The 19,479-nt window shown below is 33.0% G+C and overlaps 1 protein-coding gene and 1 long non-coding RNA gene across 2 annotated transcripts; both read right to left on the reverse strand.

Annotated features, from left to right (window-relative positions):
• Positions 1-1,823: 1,823 nt before the first annotated feature.
• LOC107920383 (phosphoenolpyruvate carboxylase) lies at positions 1,824-7,826 on the reverse strand. The gene is made up of 11 exons (XM_041109112.1): positions 7,632-7,826; positions 6,979-7,187; positions 5,937-6,328; positions 5,704-5,788; positions 5,364-5,586; positions 5,126-5,229; positions 4,953-5,040; positions 4,485-4,639; positions 3,001-3,999; positions 2,524-2,910; positions 1,824-2,390 (listed from the first exon to the last, which is right to left on the reverse strand). Exons 2-11 carry the CDS (start codon positions 7,162-7,164, stop codon positions 2,115-2,117), a joined length of 2,895 nt encoding a protein of 964 aa, XP_040965046.1. The 5' UTR covers positions 7,165-7,187; positions 7,632-7,826; the 3' UTR covers positions 1,824-2,114.
• Positions 7,827-16,042: 8,216 nt separating this feature from the next.
• Positions 16,043-17,275, reverse strand: LOC107918558 (uncharacterized). Its single transcript, XR_001690153.2, has 2 exons — positions 16,823-17,275; positions 16,043-16,295 (listed from the first exon to the last, which is right to left on the reverse strand). It is a non-coding gene; the product is annotated as an uncharacterized lncRNA (long non-coding RNA).
• Positions 17,276-19,479: the final 2,204 nt, after the last annotated feature.

A 19,479-nucleotide genomic window follows, 5' to 3' on the forward strand; every position in this document is an offset into this window, starting at 1 on the left:
GATCCTTTTTCGTTATTTTGGTTATTTTATTAACAAATTTATTATTACTATTATTATTATTATTATTTGTTCATTTATGCTTTTTTTTAAATTTTAGATTTAATTATATATACATATACATGCATATCTTTGAATTATATATATACATACCTCTATACTTTATATACATTATAATTTACATACGTTGTACATATATTTTTATAATATATATAAATATATATCTATGTATGTACATAGTCTTATAACTCATTTAATATATACATACATATATTTTTTATATTTTATAATTTATCTACATATCTATATATATATCCATATACATTTTTTCTTTCACGAATACATATATATATCTTTTTATATTTTTATAGTTTTATACATTTTCTTTGTTCATTTCTTGATTTACATTTTCATTATTTAGAATGAATGTTTTAATTTTATTGCTTATATGCTTGTGATTGTATATTATATTAGTTCGTCTCTGTATTTATTTTACTTTGTAGCCTTTGCTTGTATTATTTTAATTACATCATCATTATTGTTATTCCATTACACTTATTTTTATCTAGATTTCAAAAAGAAGAAATTTTAAAAATATGAGTAATACTCGGCATTTGGATCTTCGAGAGAATCGAGCCCTAACGTATTGGGTTCCGATTTTCTTCGTTGAATTTAAATAATCGAAATTACTCTTTTAAAAATGATAAAAAGCTCGTTATCGAGAATTCAATACGTTGTGTCCTAACGCATTGGATATGACACGTTTTCTCGAGATGAGGTTTTTTTCGAAATAAATGCAATATTCAATGTTTAATATTTTTAGAAATTGTGCCCTAACGTATTGGGTTGCGATTTCTTCGTTTGATTTAAACAATTGAATATTCTTTTAAACTTTATCACACGAATTTTTTTTAAACTCAAGTTTTAAACGATATCGGGAACTAAAAAAGGATCGTGTCCTAACTTACTGGTCGTGATCCCTTTTTTAATCCAAGATAGTTAAATATCTTTCAAATAAGCATTTTTCATTCACGTTTCGAGAATTCGAGACATTGTGTCCTAACTCACTGGATATGATTCTTTTTCTCGATTAACGTGAAATATGCTACTTTTTCCAAAAATTTTCATTTTAATATAAGGATCGTATTTTTAATTCTTCCAAGTTATCAATTCTCGACATCAAGACATTAACTAATCAACTAGGTACCAATTTTGGGCGTTACGAGGGTGCTAATCCTTCCTCGTACGTAACCGACTCCCGAACCCGTTTTCTGAGTTTCGTGGACCAAAATCGTTGTTTTAATAAAATCAAACCGTTTATTAAAAACAACCACTTTTTGAGGTGATCCAATCACACCTCATAAAAAAAAAGATTGGTGGCGACTCCCGTTTTTTTTCGTTTTCGTCAAAACCCAAATCGACCCCATTTTCATCCAAAAAATGGTGTCAACATATGTAATACTTTTGCTCTACTAATTTTTTTTGTTCTTTACTTTTACTCTCATGTATCTTTATTTCATCACAATCTTGTCTACGAAATAATTACTCAATATATTTCCATTGAATTAATATAAATTAAAAGCTGCTTTAAAAAATTAATACCATTTTCTCATATCACTCCACAAATTCTGTTGACAAGTATCTAAGAAACAAGAGATAGCCTAATTGTTTAAGCATTTCCATCTCTTTTTGTTAAAAAAAAAGATGATAGAGAGAAATACATTTCATCATCCCTGCCAGCAATGCCTGACATATAAAGATGGATAGATATAGAGAGAAGCTGCAGATAAGCGATAAGCTAGAAACTATAAAAGACACAAGATACGTAAAAGGAAGAAATAGAAGCCTTCTGTATTAAACCACAAGTAATCATCTTCATGGAGCCTCAATATGATCCATTCTATGGCAGTATTAAACACTCGCCAATGGTAAAAAAGAGTATCTAAGAGCAGTAACATAATCATATAGTTTACGAGGGTCACTAAACCTTCCATCTTATGGCAGATAATTTGCCTTTACTACAAGAAAACCTTTTACGCTGGAATCGTGAACATCTTTGATGCATACTTATTGTTTTCTGGACCAGATATATAATAAGTATTGAGTAGTAAGTCGGTTTAACCCGTGTTTTGCATGCCGGCAGCAATACCCTTCATGGTCAAGATGAGGGTATCCTCCAAACCAGGGGCATAGTCACTTGTTGGGTTCAGTTTCACAAGCTCATCTGCAGGTTTGCAGATGTGTGGCCGAAACTTCACATTGTAATTTGGGTCACGGATACGTTTAAGTGTGTATGCCTGGCAGACGTTTAGTGTTGTGATGTATGAATCACGCAGCCGGAGTCTTTGCTTTAGGTAGGGGTCCCCTTCAAGAAGATCCTTGTGCGCAGCAATCTGGAAACAAAAGAGAAAAAGGAGTAAATTTATAGGTTCAAAATATAAGAGAATTTGGATCTGTCTAAACAATTGTATTATTTTTTTTGGAAAGAAATGAATGATAGGAGGCATCATGTTCCGGTTGCTGTACCTGGAGGAGAAGGCATTTTGTTTCTTCATAGTTGGTCCTTAACCTCTCTCCGAATGACCACAGTTCTGGAGAAACAAGGAGCCTATCATATAAGGCTGCGATCCCAGGATCTCCCTTCGCAAAGACCATCTCGACTAAATCGATTGTCACCCTAAAGAAAGGCCATTCATTGTACATCTCCTGTAGCATTTGCAGATTCTTAATGTCCTTCTCAATGACATGTTTAAATGCCGCTCCAAAGCCAAGCCAAACGGGAAGATGAAATCTTGTCTGAGTCCAGGCAAAGATCCACGGGATTGCACGGAGGGATTCAATACCCCCACTTGGCTTCCGCTTTGATGGTCGGCTACCAATATTCATCCTACCGTACTCCAACTCTGGTGTAGCCTACAGCAGAAGTAAATAGTATTATTCAATTGAAAACACTTTTAATTAATTTAGATGGTGTTAAGAACATCATAATGCAAGATCACTTACAAGGCGGAAATATTCAACAAATCGAGGTTCTTTGAAGACGATGGAACGGTACTCCTTAGTAGCAACAATGGCCATTTCATCCATCAGTGCACGCCATTCAGGCTTTGGTGAAACTGGCGGGTGCATACCATGCTCAAGTGTGGCAGCTGTAAAACGCTGGAGTGTTCTAAAGCACAAGTGCTCCTCCCCAAACGATTGCTCAATAACTTCACCTTGAACTGTAACACGAAGTGATCCGTGAATAGTTTCTGGTGGTTGAGATAATATAGCAAGATGAGTTGGACCACCTCCTCTTCCAACAGTCCCACCACGACCATGGAACATTGTTAGCTTCACTCCAAATTGCTTAGCGACCTTTATAAGCTCCTCCTGAGCTTTGTATAATTGCCAGGCAGCAGAGAGACGCCCAGCATCTTTACCTGAATCTGAATACCCAATCATAACTTCTTGCTTTCCATTGATCCGATTTCTGTACCAATCTACTGAGAAGAGCCGAGCCAAAGCAGCAGGTGCAGCCTCCAAATCTGCAAGCTTCTCAAACAGTGGAACAACTCTTAATGGTTGCTTCACATGGCATTCACGTTGCAGGAGCTCAACAGCAAGAACATCAGAAGGCGCAGTTGCCATTGAAATGATGTACGCTCCGAAGTTATCTGCTGGGAGCTCTGCTAGGACATTGAATGTGTCTAAAACATCAGCAATTTCTTCTGTTTTAGGAAGATCTGAACCAAACAGTGGACGCTTGCCACTTAGTTCAGATAATAGCCATTCCTGCTTTTGTTCTTCAGACCACTCTCGGTAGGAACCAATTTCCAAGTGTTTGGTAATGGCATCTAAGACATCTGTATGACGGTCAGACTCTTGCCTAATGTCAAGTCTGACAAGTGAGAGCCCAAAGGTTGACACTTGCCTCAAGAAATCAAGAAGGCTTCCATCAGCAATTGGCTGGTCACCACAAGAGCAAAGTGATCTATAACAAAGTTCAAGAGGTTCCAGGAACTGCATAAATTTTAAAACTTAATTAGTGCCAGGGTCAGTTAAGAAGAGGTTACTATAGAAAAAATTTACACGTAATAAAATGCTATTTATGATCATAAAAAAAATAATTACTTGAGAGTGATGTAGAATGGTCCTTCAGAACCTAATTCAATAATTATTGTTTTTGGGTGGGGGTTTTCCCGTTCCTAATTACAACAATATAGTCAAGAGGAAATTTACTGTTCTCTGTGTTGTTCCGACTCTTCATTTTTGTCAAAGAACCTATGTTCAACACCTAAGCCCGATGCTTTTCAAGGCATGGCTATGGCCCTCCAAGGATTCTTCAAATACATGGAAAAAAATGAACATACCCATGTTGGATGCATACCCGCAACAGACACTTGAAAAGTGTAGAGTGACATATGTAAATCTCTATTTCACTAGTGAAAAGTAGGGATATTCCAAACTAATAATAAAACCATGATATAGGACAAACAAAAAGATACCTGCTCAATGTTGGTGAAAGTTGCTTCCTCCGGAATCTCAGACATACCATGAGATAACAATTGCCGTGACCTTTCACGTGTTTGATACAGCTTGTCCCTAACGTCACCAAGAATAACACGGTAGGGTTCACTGGGAGGGATTTGTTTCCAAAACTCTGCATCAAGAGTTACATCAATTAGAACTTAACCAACATAACAGATCATTGAACAAAATATTTGTAGATACTGCCATTTCCAAGTCACTTAGTCTAAATTCAATCTTTGAGCATGCCATAAAACATACACTAAAGAAGAATCTTATCCCTTCGTGGGGAATTGGAGAGGGAGAAAAAGTCTATATACTTTAATTCACAGTATATTCTGATAACAAGAACTTCAGTCCATTCTGCAAAACTATTTAATCATGTACAAAGTGCATAATCTAGATTCAGAATAAAATGCACACAAAACAGAAACCAGCATGTATACCTATGTAGTGTTTAGCATCTCTCCTTAAGGATCTATGAAGTTCATCAGCACGAACACGAAGCTCATCACTGCAATGCCACATGGACAACTGCAAAGACATCGACAAGAATTTGCCTAAACTGGGTCCCTTCAGAAAAGCTCTATAAAACATGTTCGATGGACGAGCTTAATACCTCAAACATCAGATCCTCAATCTGGGAATAGTACAAATTGGCAGCCATCATTCTAGCCAACAAGCAAACATCCCTTGTGACTTCAGGAGTTACCCTTGGGTTGCCTGCAAGATAAATCAAGAAAATGCTGAAACACTACAAAAGATATTTGAGTACCTCCAATTTTAACTAATTAGAAAACTATTTCATACTAGAAGGTACAATCTTTTGATATTTATTTGTTCAAGTCGAATTTTACCATCACGATCACCACCCATCCATGAAGAAAATTGGATAAGTGGTGCGTTATAGGGAACACGTTCATTAATTCCAATGTTCTTCAAAGCCGTGTCAACTCGGCGCAAGAATTTTGGAACACCCTTCCATACTGTTTCATGGAAGTAGCTCATTCCTGCTCTCATCTCATCTTGAGGAGTTGGAGGCGTTCTTCGAATCTCATCTGTACGAAATGCAGCTTGTATCTACATGGAAAGGGAAACCAAAACAAAAACAATGAGAACCAAGGTACTTTTCTTTTGTGGGACATGGATAGCAAGCTTATGTACATATTAAAAGAATATCATGACAAGGTGGTATACCTCACGCCCGAGAGCCTCGTCGAGCTCCTGCTTATCATCTGGAGTAATATCTTTAGCGTACAACTGCGCTAAACAATTCCTTATCCTGGACAAATGATAAGGGCAGAAAAAGATTCTTTAGAATCAGAAGCATAATAGTGAATGGAAATAGGTTTCGAATTGAAATCGTTTCATCACTGAAATTCTTGAGATGTAATGGGAAGACGGTAAGAAGAAAAAATCGATGAACGGACCTTCCATGCTTCTGCAGTAAAGATCTTCGAACTGATTGCGTAGGATGAGCAGTGAAGACTAGATCCACAGTCTGGTTCTTAAGAGCGTCAAAGACTTCCTGAGGAGACTTCTTCAGATCAACCACAAGTCTCTTGAGGGTTTCCTCCAAGTCTGATTCAGTTGTTGCATTGTTCTCATCAACAAAATCACCTTTCTTCAACTTGATCCTTCGACGGTGAGCAATCTGGACTTCCTCAGCCAGGTTAGCCAAGTTAAGCATGTGGGAAAAAGCTTTAGCTACAACAATGGAGTCCCCGGGATCCAAACTCGTCAAAACATTTCCCAACTCCTCAAGTTTCGTGGGGTTATTCTTACCTTCATACTCAGCAGAAAGTTCATAACATTCTTGAACCTAAACAAATCAAACACCAAAAATACAACTTTATCTTCATAAATCACTGCATAAGTGTCAAGAACAACCCCTTTTTTACCATCTACCACAAAAAATGAACAACTGAACAGTCTAAGAGAAACAAATAAGACCTATCAAGATCCACATAACCTTCTAATATTCTCAGTAGTGAGGATTCATATGCAGAAACCAGAAAACTCAAATTTCAATGAAATCAAAATATGAAACTCTCATGAGTCAGTGTACACTCAATCTATGTTTCGCAACTCATGTGAGTATCGGATACCAGTAAGCATGCAACTAGAATACAGTCCATGTTTTAAAATTTTTTCCATATATTTGGAGCATCATACTCTATACATGTCCAATCTTGTCAAGCACGACCACTTTTAAGAAACTAAATGAGTCCAGTAACATGCACTCAACTGATAATGAAGCAGAATATTGTCATTTACAAAGGGTAGTAATACTACCATGAACATTCATCATCGTTTCAAACACTTCCAACCATTAAAACTTCAAACTCTAATTTAAACAGGTTTCAGAAAAGAAATCCCAATCCTTTGCCATTCCAAATAAAGTGTTTGAAAACAAGGGCATTGACCAAACGATCAAAGACCAAGTTTGAAAAAACAAGAGAGTAAATATACCGTTTCCTTAAGATCCTCGCCATGCAAATCTTGAAGAATATCAAGAAACCGATCCAAAAGCAAAGCATCATATTCCACCAATTTATCATCTTCACTCACTTTAGCAGGAACCAATTGCCGTAACTGCGCATCAATGGATGCCAACTTCTCGAACTTGCCATTATTATTATTATTAAAACTCGCCATTACCACACTCCTAAAAACTTCGTCTGCATAAAAGATAATTACCAATTTTAAATTACCAAAGCATCATAAACCCAATATCAAGTATTTGATATACAACAAGCTTAGTCTCCTATACATGCATTAGCAGTTAAGTTCTTTCAATCCACGAGGAAGTTAAAAAACTGTCGTATATTTAACTTTCAAAAAAAAAAAAAAAAACTCTTATATATTTCATTTATTTTTATTTAAAATATAAGCCATTGAGACCCAGAAAAATAGAGCCTATAAAATCAAAGAATTCGATAGAAAAGCCATCTGCATTCAAAAAAGTAGCCGTAGTTTCAGGGGAGACAAAATTGACCTTTGTATAAACTAGAAAACAGAGCATGTAAAAAGAAAAGAGAGAGAGTAAAAACTAAAAAGTTACATGATTTTGAGATAAACCCAGATTTGGATAATCAAATTGAAGTTTATGGATAATTCAGTACCTGAATATAGGTCCCTGAGAAAAACACAAACGCTGGATCAGAAAAAAAAATTGGGAGGAAAAGAAAAATTACAGAGAATTGTGACTTACAAGAACTAATGAACAAAGTTAATTATTTATACAAGAAAAACTCTTGTCATTTAGTTGATCATAATTTGTTTTAATTTTCTAGTAAAGAAATTAGTATTTTAAATTACGTACGAGAATCATCAAAGTAATTCCTTTTCTCTTTATATGTTTTCTTTGGAATATTCTTTCAACTTTAAAAGGATTCTTCTAAATCCTAACAAAGTATTTAGAATACAAAAGTTTATTTTGTAAAATAAACGAATAGTTTAAAACTGCTTAATAATAACACGTGTATTATATTTAAAAAGAAAATATAGATTAAATTAAGAGTAATATAAATATATGACTAAATGAGTATAATTGTTTATTATTTATTATGTTGTCATCAATTTTGAGCACTTAACTTGTAACACTAACTCAATCAACAGTATTATTAGAAAAGATGAAAATTGAAAAAAAATTATCATTGCTTGGAAGAGTTGATCAATAAAAGGAAAGAAAATAAAACATTTGAGAAATGTAAAATACAGCTCTAATCTGATTTGGATGAATTGATTTTTATGCATTAAGATAAAATATCTAATTTTTTCCTCTCACTTTTCTTTCAAACCAAATTCACTCAAAATTTATTTTCTCCCTCCCCATCCCTCCACTGTAGCATTGAATAATATAACTTATTTTAAATACGAAAAGATATTTTTCTAATTTTCTTAACCGAATTGATATCTAGTTACTTATTTCTAATTGTTAGACTTTATAGTGCCCAAAAATAAGTAAATAAGATAATATTTAGAAGTAAAAATTTTAATATGCAAATGAAGAAATAAAGATTTCTAATATTTGAATCTCACAATATGGAATTGTTAAGAAATCAAAATAATATATTTAATTTAATTAAAATATTAAATAAAGTATATACTAGTGGATGCTACCTGTGAAGAGATTATTGGACTTTGGGACCTTAAAAAAGGATATTTTTTTTAAATACGTACAACAAGGTTAAAAAAGGAGTTAAATTGAATATAAAGTGACTTTTGATGGGGATATTTTTCTTTTTATCTCTCGTAAGTATAAACTATCACCAAGTTGGGCCGAAAGTAAAAACTATCAATTTGTTAAATCTTAAACCCTAACATACCTTAATGAGTGAATTTGGAACATTTTTTTTAAATTATTGTAAAATTCATTTCATAAATAAAATTTGAATGATTCATGTATTTGTTAGAGATTGTATAACTCGAAATTTGTCACAAGTTGAATCCTTCTTTTATTTGGCTTTGATTAGAACAAGATTTTTCAATCCCTCCTCTTGTATCACTCGTTTTTCCGAAAGAATTTCTACGTAAAATGTGTGTTCTTATTTTTCTTTTCTTATTGTTTTGCAATCGTTCTACTGCTATTATCGGTGTTTAACAATTAAGAAGATATTATTTAACTACATCTTATAAATTTTTAGAAATCTCCTACATAAGTAATTAAGTATGCTTTAGAGAAATATATATTTTACCCTAATTGGTTGGATATCAAAATTGGATAAATCTCAAATTTTGATTTAATATTATACAATTTGATATATGAAATTTGATTTTGTGAAATTATACTTATGAAATTTTGATCGTGGTTCAAATGTATATATAAAATTTTTATTTTTAATTCAATCGTATATATTTAAAGAAATAAATACATTAATTTATTTATATATTAGATACATATAATTATTTGAATATGCAATATGTAAACGTAAAATGTATCTATAATGATAATTGTGTAAGTTATTTTTAAAAATTGAATCAAATGAAAATCTCGAGTATAACAATGCACAAAATCAGAGTTCATGTATAATAATGCATATTAGTTCAAGGCTCATATATAAATTTGAGATTTAACCCTATTAACATCGGTCCAAATTGAAGTTTAGTCAAATATTTGAGAGTTATTAAGTTTGAAAAACAAAAAAATAATACTCAATTAAAAATATAAAGTGAATTTGGACTGCAACATTTAAGGTGCGAGTCTAGCCCCATAAGTTTTTAGTATTACAATAGGTCTTATTTTATTTATTTTAATTAACATATTATACAATTATACCACATAAAAATTAAATTTATAATCATATCTAATATCATAATGTAAATATAAAAAAGCGTATTAAGTTATTTTTACTAAAATAAAAATAATATAAATTAATTTTAATCTTATTTAATAAAAATATTAAATTTTAAAAAATTTAAATTAATAATTTATAAATATAAATTAATTTGAATAAATTAAAACTTTTATTTAAAACCGAATATAAACATATCTAAATTATTTAATTATTATATAATAATTCAGGATATGGTTCAACTCCTGCTATAATTTTTTTATAGTGAATGGATAAATAAATAATAAATAAACATTTACGTAATACATGAGTAGTTAATTATTATTATTTTAATGAAAGATCAAACATGTGTAGATACATAGCGTGATAAGTGCTTGAAATTGAGTCCCCAATGACTGCAGCTTCCATCTCCTCTCTCATGCATGCAGGGTTTCATGTGATTTAAAATCCACCAAATGTGTGCCATATGAAGATGTCGCCATTTCCCATGTGGTTTAGGTAGTGTTACGACGTTTTAAAAACCTATTAAAAAAATTTAAATTGCATTTGAGATAAAAATAAATCAATTAAATCAAATTTATTATTTTAGCACAATTCATTTGATAAAATTTATTTATTTTATTGAAATTGATTTAAATTTGTAAACGATTAATTTAATCCAATCAAAATTAAAGTTATTTTATTTATACTATTATATAAGTTTCTGGTTAGGTTGGTATCACAAGTCAATTGGATATAAACTCGATTAAATAAATTACAATTTTTTTATATTTAAAATAAATTATATTTTTTGATGGTATTTTAATCTTGTTAATAAAAAAGAATTGTTTATGATGATATTTGGACCATGCCAATTGTATTAGTAAAATATTAAAAAATTAAAACTTTATTTTATTACATCTATACATATATTTTCTAGACGCATGATACTATTAAAAAGAAAATGAAGCTTGTCTGTAGAAGGTTCTAGGAGTTTTGAGAAGATGTTGTGGTAGTCAAAGGGAGAATAATGGATATTCCCTCGGGATTTTCTCACTAAAAATGATTGTTAAATGTTTTGAAAAGGACAGCTACGGATGACCCATTTGGTCTGTCCATGAACCATGGTGCAATTTAAAACTTTGGCACATTGCCATATGAGTGTCGGGCTTAAAAAAGGCGTTTTCGCATCCAAAAATTAATTTATAATGTAATTATAATCCTTTCAAAATAAATAATTAATATGATAGTAATTTTTTTTACAATTAAAAAATTTATCATTTAATTTTCGTTATAAATTTATTTTTTTCGCTCATCCCTTGTAAAATGTATAAAGCTATATAATTAAAAAAAAAACAAAAGTAAGCAAAGGAATGGGATTGAATAATTATTAATTTATCGGGGTGCAATGGTAAGATTGAAAGAAAATATATTTGAGTTTTTGAGATAATATTTTTGGGAATAGGCACAAACCATAAAACGAATATGGAAGATAAAAAGAATATTAATAAATTACTTCAATATTTGATTCAATTCTAAAAACGTGCCTACATATGTATATATTGTTAAAAATAAAAATCAAATCGATATCTCCTTTCTTTCCTCAACAAATAAATTTTGGTAATATATTAAACTTACTCATCTACTTGTAGCAATTTTTTCTTCACACACAAAAATGACTGATTGAGAATTAAAATTTTTTTGCTAACATGAGATTTCAATTTTAAAATACATACCAATGTGTTGAAAAAGGAATATAAAATTGGTGATGCAAGATTTGGGCTTGAGGACGGTTCATCCTTAAAGGGTAGAGAGTCATTGTGGTAGAGCTTGAGGGAAGGATATTATTTGGAGCTCTCACCAAGCTTAGCCAAGAGAGAGAGGTAAATGACGAGAGAATCCCCCTTATCTTTGTCTTCTCAAGATAAAGGAACGCGTCATATGGCCTATGTAGTGATAGCCTTCCATTTGTAGGGTGGTTCTAGAGGTATGGAAGGTATGATGTGATAGATAGATAAGACTTGGTGATATTTGTGTACAATAATTACCCCTTGGTTGAAGTGAATGTTATAAAGTGACATTTTTTAAGATAAGAAGTGTTCATAAGGTTTCTATGTTGTAGGTAAGGTCAATTTGATTTAGATTTTTATTTTTTTTTGCATATTTCTTTTTATAAAACCTCAAATGGTAGATTGTATTTGAAAAGGCAAGCTATGGAAGATAAACTAATATTCTTCCCGATACATTGCTTTTGAATAAAAGCATGTTGTATTGAACATGTGAGGCCTTGATAGCGAGGTATGAACATACAAATCGCAATTCTAAAGGAAAAGTACGAGTGCGAAAAGTTTGAAGTGTAACACCCTTCATCTGACTTGATCATTGGGTTTGAGTTATGGGATGCTACAATCATTGTCAGAGTAATTACAGAAAATTAACATTCAAATTAAACATAAATCATACAATCATAGCCAATTCAATTCATAATCACCGAATACGACCTTTCACGAGTCTTATACAAGCTTACATATGCTCTAGAATCAACCCAAAATGAACAAATGAATAATTTGCAACATTTTCGAAATTTCAGATCAAGCATATCATAAATAAGTCCTTCAAATATTCAATTAGGTCATAAACATTCAAATATTATGATATTCAATTAAATTCGAGTCTTAATCGAGCTTACAAAAGCTCTTTTGTTGGCTCGAGCGTAAAATAAGACCAAATTATAAAGTTTTGAAAATTCAAGGCCGATGTCGTGACGTCACTTCCTCCACGTCGTGATGCCACCAAAAGAATGTGTCATTGCGATGTCCAGTCTCCCGATGTCGAGATGTCACATTATGCCAGCCGACGTTGCGACGAGGAGAGTTTCTTGTCTCGACGTTGACTCTATTTTTGGTAAAAATTAGGCCACTTGGTACCTATTTCTAGCCAAATCTCCAAACACTTGATTTGTACATAAATGCACAACATAACCCGCATAAAAGATACACCAAATTGCATCCCAAACATTGCATATAACAACATAACCTGCATAAAAGATACACCAAATTGCATCCCAAACATTGGATATAACCATTACCAAATCAATCAATCCAACATGCCCAATTTGACACCAAATCATTTCAATTCAACTTATACCAACTCAAACCATTCAACCACACACTTAACCATTCCATATCATCATTAAATATGCCATTTAACATTTAACATGCCACTTAATTACCACTCCTAAAGTCTTAACAACTTACCAAATTATACATATATATATACATATAAATAATAGCTTTTTCAACATCAAGCATTAGTTAGATTAATTTTATGTTAACAAACCAACCTAACATATATAAAACCTAGGTACATGCCACATAACCGGACTTAAAACGATCAAAAGTCTATCGATAGATGATTGGATAGTGTGAGCTTCAAGGTGATCCAATTGACATGTTCTACAAAATCAATGATCTACAAGGAAAAAGGAGACAACATGTAAACATTTTAAATGCTTAGTAAGTCCATATGAAATTTACTTAACTTACCTTGACATGAAAACAATTTAGTAATTGAAAACATTGGTACAAACATAGTAATCTTTTGGCATCATACACATCATGTACATTCAACTAATATATCAAATAAGTTAGTTGAATCACATGTCATAAGTTTATAGTACATTCATACAATGATATAACATTCTATCACAAAACATATACCACTAAATCAAATCCAACTTGTAACATATATATATTCATTCTAAACATTACATTTCCATTTAGTAATTTTTCCATTTCTATCGTTCGCCTGGAGAACTAAAGTAAATTGAACTCGGACACACGAAACTGATTTACTTCCACAAACTGTAGAGTTGGTTTGCTTATACAAGCTCTATTCGATGCTGCTTACTTAAGCTGTCGAGAATCTGCAATATGTGTTGGATCTTAACCATTAATAAAGAATAATTCAATTTGCTTAGTATTTGATAATTCTTCAAACAAATACGTGGGTATTGAGTAACAACTACTTAAATCTAATAACTCACCGTGAATTGAAGAAAAAAGCTTAACAATCTAGCCTTGGAACCTTACGACAAAAGTGAAACTGTTTCAGGAGAAAGTTTTCTTTTTTGTCATTAAGAGAATTGACGGAGAAAAGAGATTGATAAAGCTAACAATTGTTCCTCTCACCCAGCAACTTATAATTATAACGTTTATTTAATTAACAAAATTTAATAATTAAATATTAATGGTTAATATTAATTAATAAAAACAATTAGTGGAATCTAATGGTTAACTTAAATGTTTGTCACCAACATTAAATTAATTATGGTTTAATTGATTTTAGGGCTAAGCTAAATATTTATATAAGTCTCTCTCATTTAGAGTTGTCTATGGGTTGGGCTATTCGACTAGGCCCAAAGGTTCGCTCGAAAAATAGGAGAGTTTGGACAAAAATATGTGCTTAGACAAAAAACGAACGGGTCAGATCTCGAGTAAGCTTTTTTTTCGCTCGTCTTGGCCTAGCCTGGATACATGTCTCTTTAAAATTTATCAGGAAACATTCGTTTCAATGTTTTTCATGTACTTTCAAATTGTTGGGAAACATTTGCTTTAATATTTTTAGTTTATTAGATATATTATATTTTTTAAAATTGTTTTATATAATAAAATAATTTTTTTAAAAATTAATATGAGCCAGGTCAGACCTGGGTTTAGCATCTATAATCTGGACTCGGGTCTAAAATTTTATTAGGGCCCAACCTGAACTTGACCCGACCCATGGACGACTTTACTCTCATTTATTACATCATTTGTTATCCTTCTCAATTTAGTCATTCTATTATAATTAACGATTTTTTCGATTTAATTAATCAACTTTTCAATCTTATATTCTTGTATTAAATATGTAAATCTTTTCATTCATAATTTCACTGACTCAATTACGAAATTCGATTTTGAAATCGCATTTTTTTACATTAATTAAAATCTAGTCGTTACACCATGCTTTAATGTGATGACCACCATGATTTCATGTCACGACCTGAGTTGTTGTTCAGTAGTGTCGACTTTGTTCTATTTCACTCAAAGAAGCTTGAATAATCTTCGAATGCAGTCTAATAGTAGAGTAGACTTAAAAATGATTCAAGAAATGTTAAAAAGACTTCAAGTCCAACTAATAAGTGATTTTGAGTGGAATATAGGTGACGTGCTTAGATTTTAGATGCAGTAGTCTTTGCTCGGGTTAGTATCACTTTGGATAAGAGATGTTACAGGAAAGTTCAGTTGAACAATCCACTGATTTAGTTGTAACGTAGGATACCTCGATTAGAGACATGAAATCGTCCAATGTAAGATTAAAGAGGAGGTGAGAATATCAGAGATTATAGAGTTTGGTAAGTGTTGTTTTGTAAATTCAAGTAGAAGTAATTGACTGGAAGATGTTGATCAAAAAATGGTAGAAGATGAAAAGATCCGTTTGTCAAGTGACACTACACCAAAACAGGTTTTTAGCGGCGCTTTTTTATGCCTTTAGCGGCATTTTTGAAAGCGCCGCAAAAAACGCCGCCATTGTCAACGCCGCAAACGTTTGCGGCGTTTTTTTTCCCACAAACGCCGCTATAGATCCGGACCTTTAGTGGCGCTTTTTCCACAAACGCCGCTATAGATCATGACCTTTAGCGATGCTTTTACACAAACGCCGCTATAGCTCAGGATCTTTAGCGGCGCTTTTTTACAAACGCCGGTATAGATCAAGACATTTAGCGGCGCTTTTTTACAAACGCCGCTATAGATCAAGACCTTTAGCGGCGCTTTTTTCACAAACGCCGCTATAGATCAAGACCTTTAGCGGCGCTTTTCTCACAAACGCCGCTATAGATCATGATCTTTAGCGACGCTTTTTTTCACAAACGCCGCTATAGCTCAAGACCTTTAGCGACGCTTTGATTACAAACGTCGCTAAAAATATCGTTCTTTGGCGGCGTTTTTAAAAAACATTTAAAAATATTAAATATTAAAATCAAACATTATTAATATAAAAAATTAATTAGTATTAAATATATGCTTTTAGTCAAAAAAGACGATATTTAATCATATAAATAAATTAATTTTTTAGTCAAAATATTGAAAAATATGTTAATAATTAAATATAAAAATTACAAGTTCAAATAGTGCAACTAATTAATTGCAAAAAAAAAAATAAAAATGCACAAGTTCAAAATGTACAATAATAAACTTGAAAATTTATAGACTAAAATGGAAATTCAAAAACCCTTTGAAATTAGACTGAAATGGGTTTACTACATCCACTGTTTACTACATGAGTTTATTGCTTCTATAAACTCAAATTAGACATTGTTGAGGAAATCTAACACATTCAGATAAAGTAATAGGCTAATAGATATTTTACTTTTGAGTAGTGACTTAATTGATTTAATTCACTCACTGCCACTAAAGGTGGTCTCTCCTCTTCAACAGGTCTTTCATGCAAGAACCTACCTTTGAGTAGTGACTGCAAAATTAAGATAAGAGTGCTACTAGTTTAGCATGGCAACATGTGAAAACAAAAGGATTTTCATAGAGCAAAACCATATATATATATTAACATCAATCATCAAAACATGTGATCACACAACAGTCCAGAAATGATTTATAAAAGCTAATTCCATCACCAGCATACTTTTAATATTTTACTTTCAGGTACAAATTCAGTGCATGACTATCCACCAAAACACTAATAGAAGGGAAATTTAAAAAACACTATTAGAATACCTATTTTCTTATTCTGTCAGCTAATTTCACTTTGATTCAAAGACACTTAGTAGCAAATTTCACAAAATTTCTTAATTTCTCTCTAAAGCTTTCTATTCCTTTGATTCAAAGTAGCTTACTAGTTTTGGAGACTAAAACCCAACCCTCCTACTAATTACGACATAAAAGTGCAAAAAAGAAAAACCCTTTAGTGCCAAAACACCATTACAATCAAGTTTCTCTATTAAGTTTTGCATTGTAAAAGCGAAGGATGGGTAAAGAACATACAGTTTTGGAGATTTTGGAGTAGTCGCCGGTGAGGATATTGTGACCGGTAGACATTCAAGTATCAGCTGTTATAACACAGTAATCAATCCCAGCGATAGCAGCGCAATATCTGTAATTTAGGAAAGCAATAGCATATCTGCAATTTGATATTAAGTTGTTAACAAATTGGGGTATCGTGTCTTATAGAATATAAATTCAAGTGGCAATTAAGTACAAAAAAATGGAACAAAGTACCTTACAACTAGGCTTGTAATGGTATGCAAATAAGCTTACCTATATGACTGTCAAACTACCAGGTTCTCTGTAGAACTAGTTGAACCAGCTGGTCTGGTTTGGTTTTATCATCCATTATAAAATGTTTTTCACCCAAGCATAAAAGATTTGAAAGTGGGAAGTCAACTACACACCGTGGAGAAAGAGACGGCTGAGCTTTATTTTGTCTAGAATGGTAATGTAAGGTACTGTTGAAGCCATGGTCAGCATGCAGCAACCAAGACTGTCGAGGGCACTACATGCAGAAGCTGCAAGTTCATCAAGTCAGCAAGCTGTGTTTTTACTTATTTTGTATTTTTAAGTTAATGCAATGTAACTTAGTTGTATTTCAACTATGTTAGGTTTATATTTGATGTAAAACTGATGGTGATTGAGCTGATTAATCAGCTTTGTTGATTTGTACAAGTTAATTAGCTCAAGTTACTAAGTTTGTTAGTGGTAGTAGGTGAAGTTTAGGTTAACCTACTGTTTTGTCAAGTTGTAAGCTTGTTTATGTATTGGCTTTGTGCCATATTCAGTTTTTTGAATGAATTCAACAAGTTTTCATCCATATGCTCTCCGTTTTTAGTTTTGCTTCAAAATCTATTTGAGTTTTCTGCTTTGTTTCTCCTGCAAGTCACGAGACTTGCTCGACAAGCATTCTGTTGAAGCTTGCTGCTGTTGCACTTAGATCCAACAATTGGTATCTAGAGCCATATTCTTAGAGGACCTGTTGTATTTCAGTATCAAAACGATGGCATCATCAGGTTTTTCACCAGCTTCACCACCTGTCTTCAATGGAGAGGGCTTCAACATTTGGGCAGTTAAGATGAGGACTTACCTGCAGGCATTCGATCTATGGGAAGTTGTTAACTCAGATGCTGAGCCAGCACCTCTTCGAGCCAATCCAACAGTTGCTCAAATAAGGCAACACACTGATGAAAGAACAAAAAGGCACAAGGCCATGTCATGCATACAGAATTGTGTGACAGATGTGATCTTTATGAGGATCATGGCCTGTGAAACACCAAAGGAGGCTTGGGACAAGCTGAAAGAAGAATTTCAGGGGACTGAGAAAAAAGGCAACAACAGTTGCTCAACTTGAGAAGAGATTTCGAAAATCTCAAAATGAAAGAGGAAGAAACAGTTAAACAGTACTCAGATCGGATTATGGCTGTTGTAAACAGCATAAGGCTCCTAGGAGAGCAATTCAGTGAAGCTAGAATGGTTGAGAAAGTCATGTCCACTCTACTAGAGAGGTATGAAGCTAAAATTTCATCCCTCGAAGACTCAAGGGACTTGACAACTATCTCCTTAACTGAGCTAATCAATGCCTTGTATGCACAAGAGCAAAGAAGAGCCAGCAGACAAGAGGAGCACCAGGAAGGGGCTTCTCAAGCCAAAGAAGCCTCGAGCATCAAAACTCACAAAGGCAAAAAGTTCTGGAAAAACAGGCCTAAGCCTGATGCTGCTAGGAGCAGTGACCAACTCTGCAGACATTGTAAAAGAGCTGGTCATCCAGAAGATAGATGCTGGTTTAGACCAGATGCAGTATGCCAACACTGCAAGAAAAAAGGCCATGTTGAAAAAGTTTGCAAGAATAGAAGCAAACTAAGACAGAATCAATTTCAGCAACAAAAGGTAGAAGCTCGAGTAGCTGAAGAAAGCAGTGATCAAGAAGAACATGTTTTTGCTGTGTCATGTGCAGCAAATCAGAAGAAGGGTTCAAAGGGCTGGCTTCTAGACAGTGGGTGCACAAACCACATGTCACCAGATGCAACTATCTTCAAAACCCTGGACAGAACCTGCAAAACCAAAGTAAAAATTGGAAATGGTCAGTTAATTAATGCTGAAGGAAGAGGAGATGTGCTGATTCATACCTCTACAGGTGGCAAAATCATTTCAAATGTACTTTTGATACCTGAAATCGATAGGAACCTTCTCAGTATAACTCAACTACTTGAGAAAGGTTACTCAGTTGTGTTTAAGGAGAAAGAATGTCAAATTTTTGATCCAAGTGGATCAAACCTCATAACAGTCACCATGACTGATAAATGTTTTGAAGTAGACTGTCCAAATGACTTACATTCGGCCTGCATAGCCTCCACTGATGACTCTAGACTCTGGCATCAGAAGCTTGGACATACAAACTACAAATCCATAGCCCGCATGGTCAATGAAGGTCTGGCAGAAAATTTCATCGATTCAGTGAAGAATGATGAGCTTTGTGAGATATGTCAGCAAGGAAAATTGGCAAGATTGCCATTTCCAACAAGCACAACATGGAGAGCATCAGAGAAGCTCCAGCTTGTGCATACAGATGTGTGTGGACCAATGAAGACTGAGTCTCTCAAAGGAAACAGGTACTTTATTCTATTTATTGATGACTTTACAAGATACTGCTG

The sequence above is a fragment of the Gossypium hirsutum genome, chromosome D13, assembly GCF_007990345.1.
Source record: "Gossypium hirsutum isolate 1008001.06 chromosome D13, Gossypium_hirsutum_v2.1, whole genome shotgun sequence".
NCBI classification, from domain to species: Eukaryota; Viridiplantae; Streptophyta; class Magnoliopsida; order Malvales; family Malvaceae; genus Gossypium; species Gossypium hirsutum.

What these genes read in the sequence shown, in the direction of transcription:
- LOC107920383 (XM_041109112.1), bottom strand. Translation starts at nt 7,164, where the DNA reads ATGGCGAGTTTTAATAATAATAATAATGGCAAGTTCGAGAAGTTGGCA. An exon ending in GCGAGGATCTTAAGGAAACG is followed by an intron (nt 6,329 to 6,978) that starts GTATATTTACTC and finishes TGATTTGTTTAG; the next exon opens with GTTCAAGAATGTTATGAACT. An exon ending in TTGTTGAATATTTCCGCCTT is followed by an intron (nt 2,911 to 3,000) that starts GTAAGTGATCTT and finishes CTTCTGCTGTAG; the next exon opens with GCTACACCAGAGTTGGAGTA.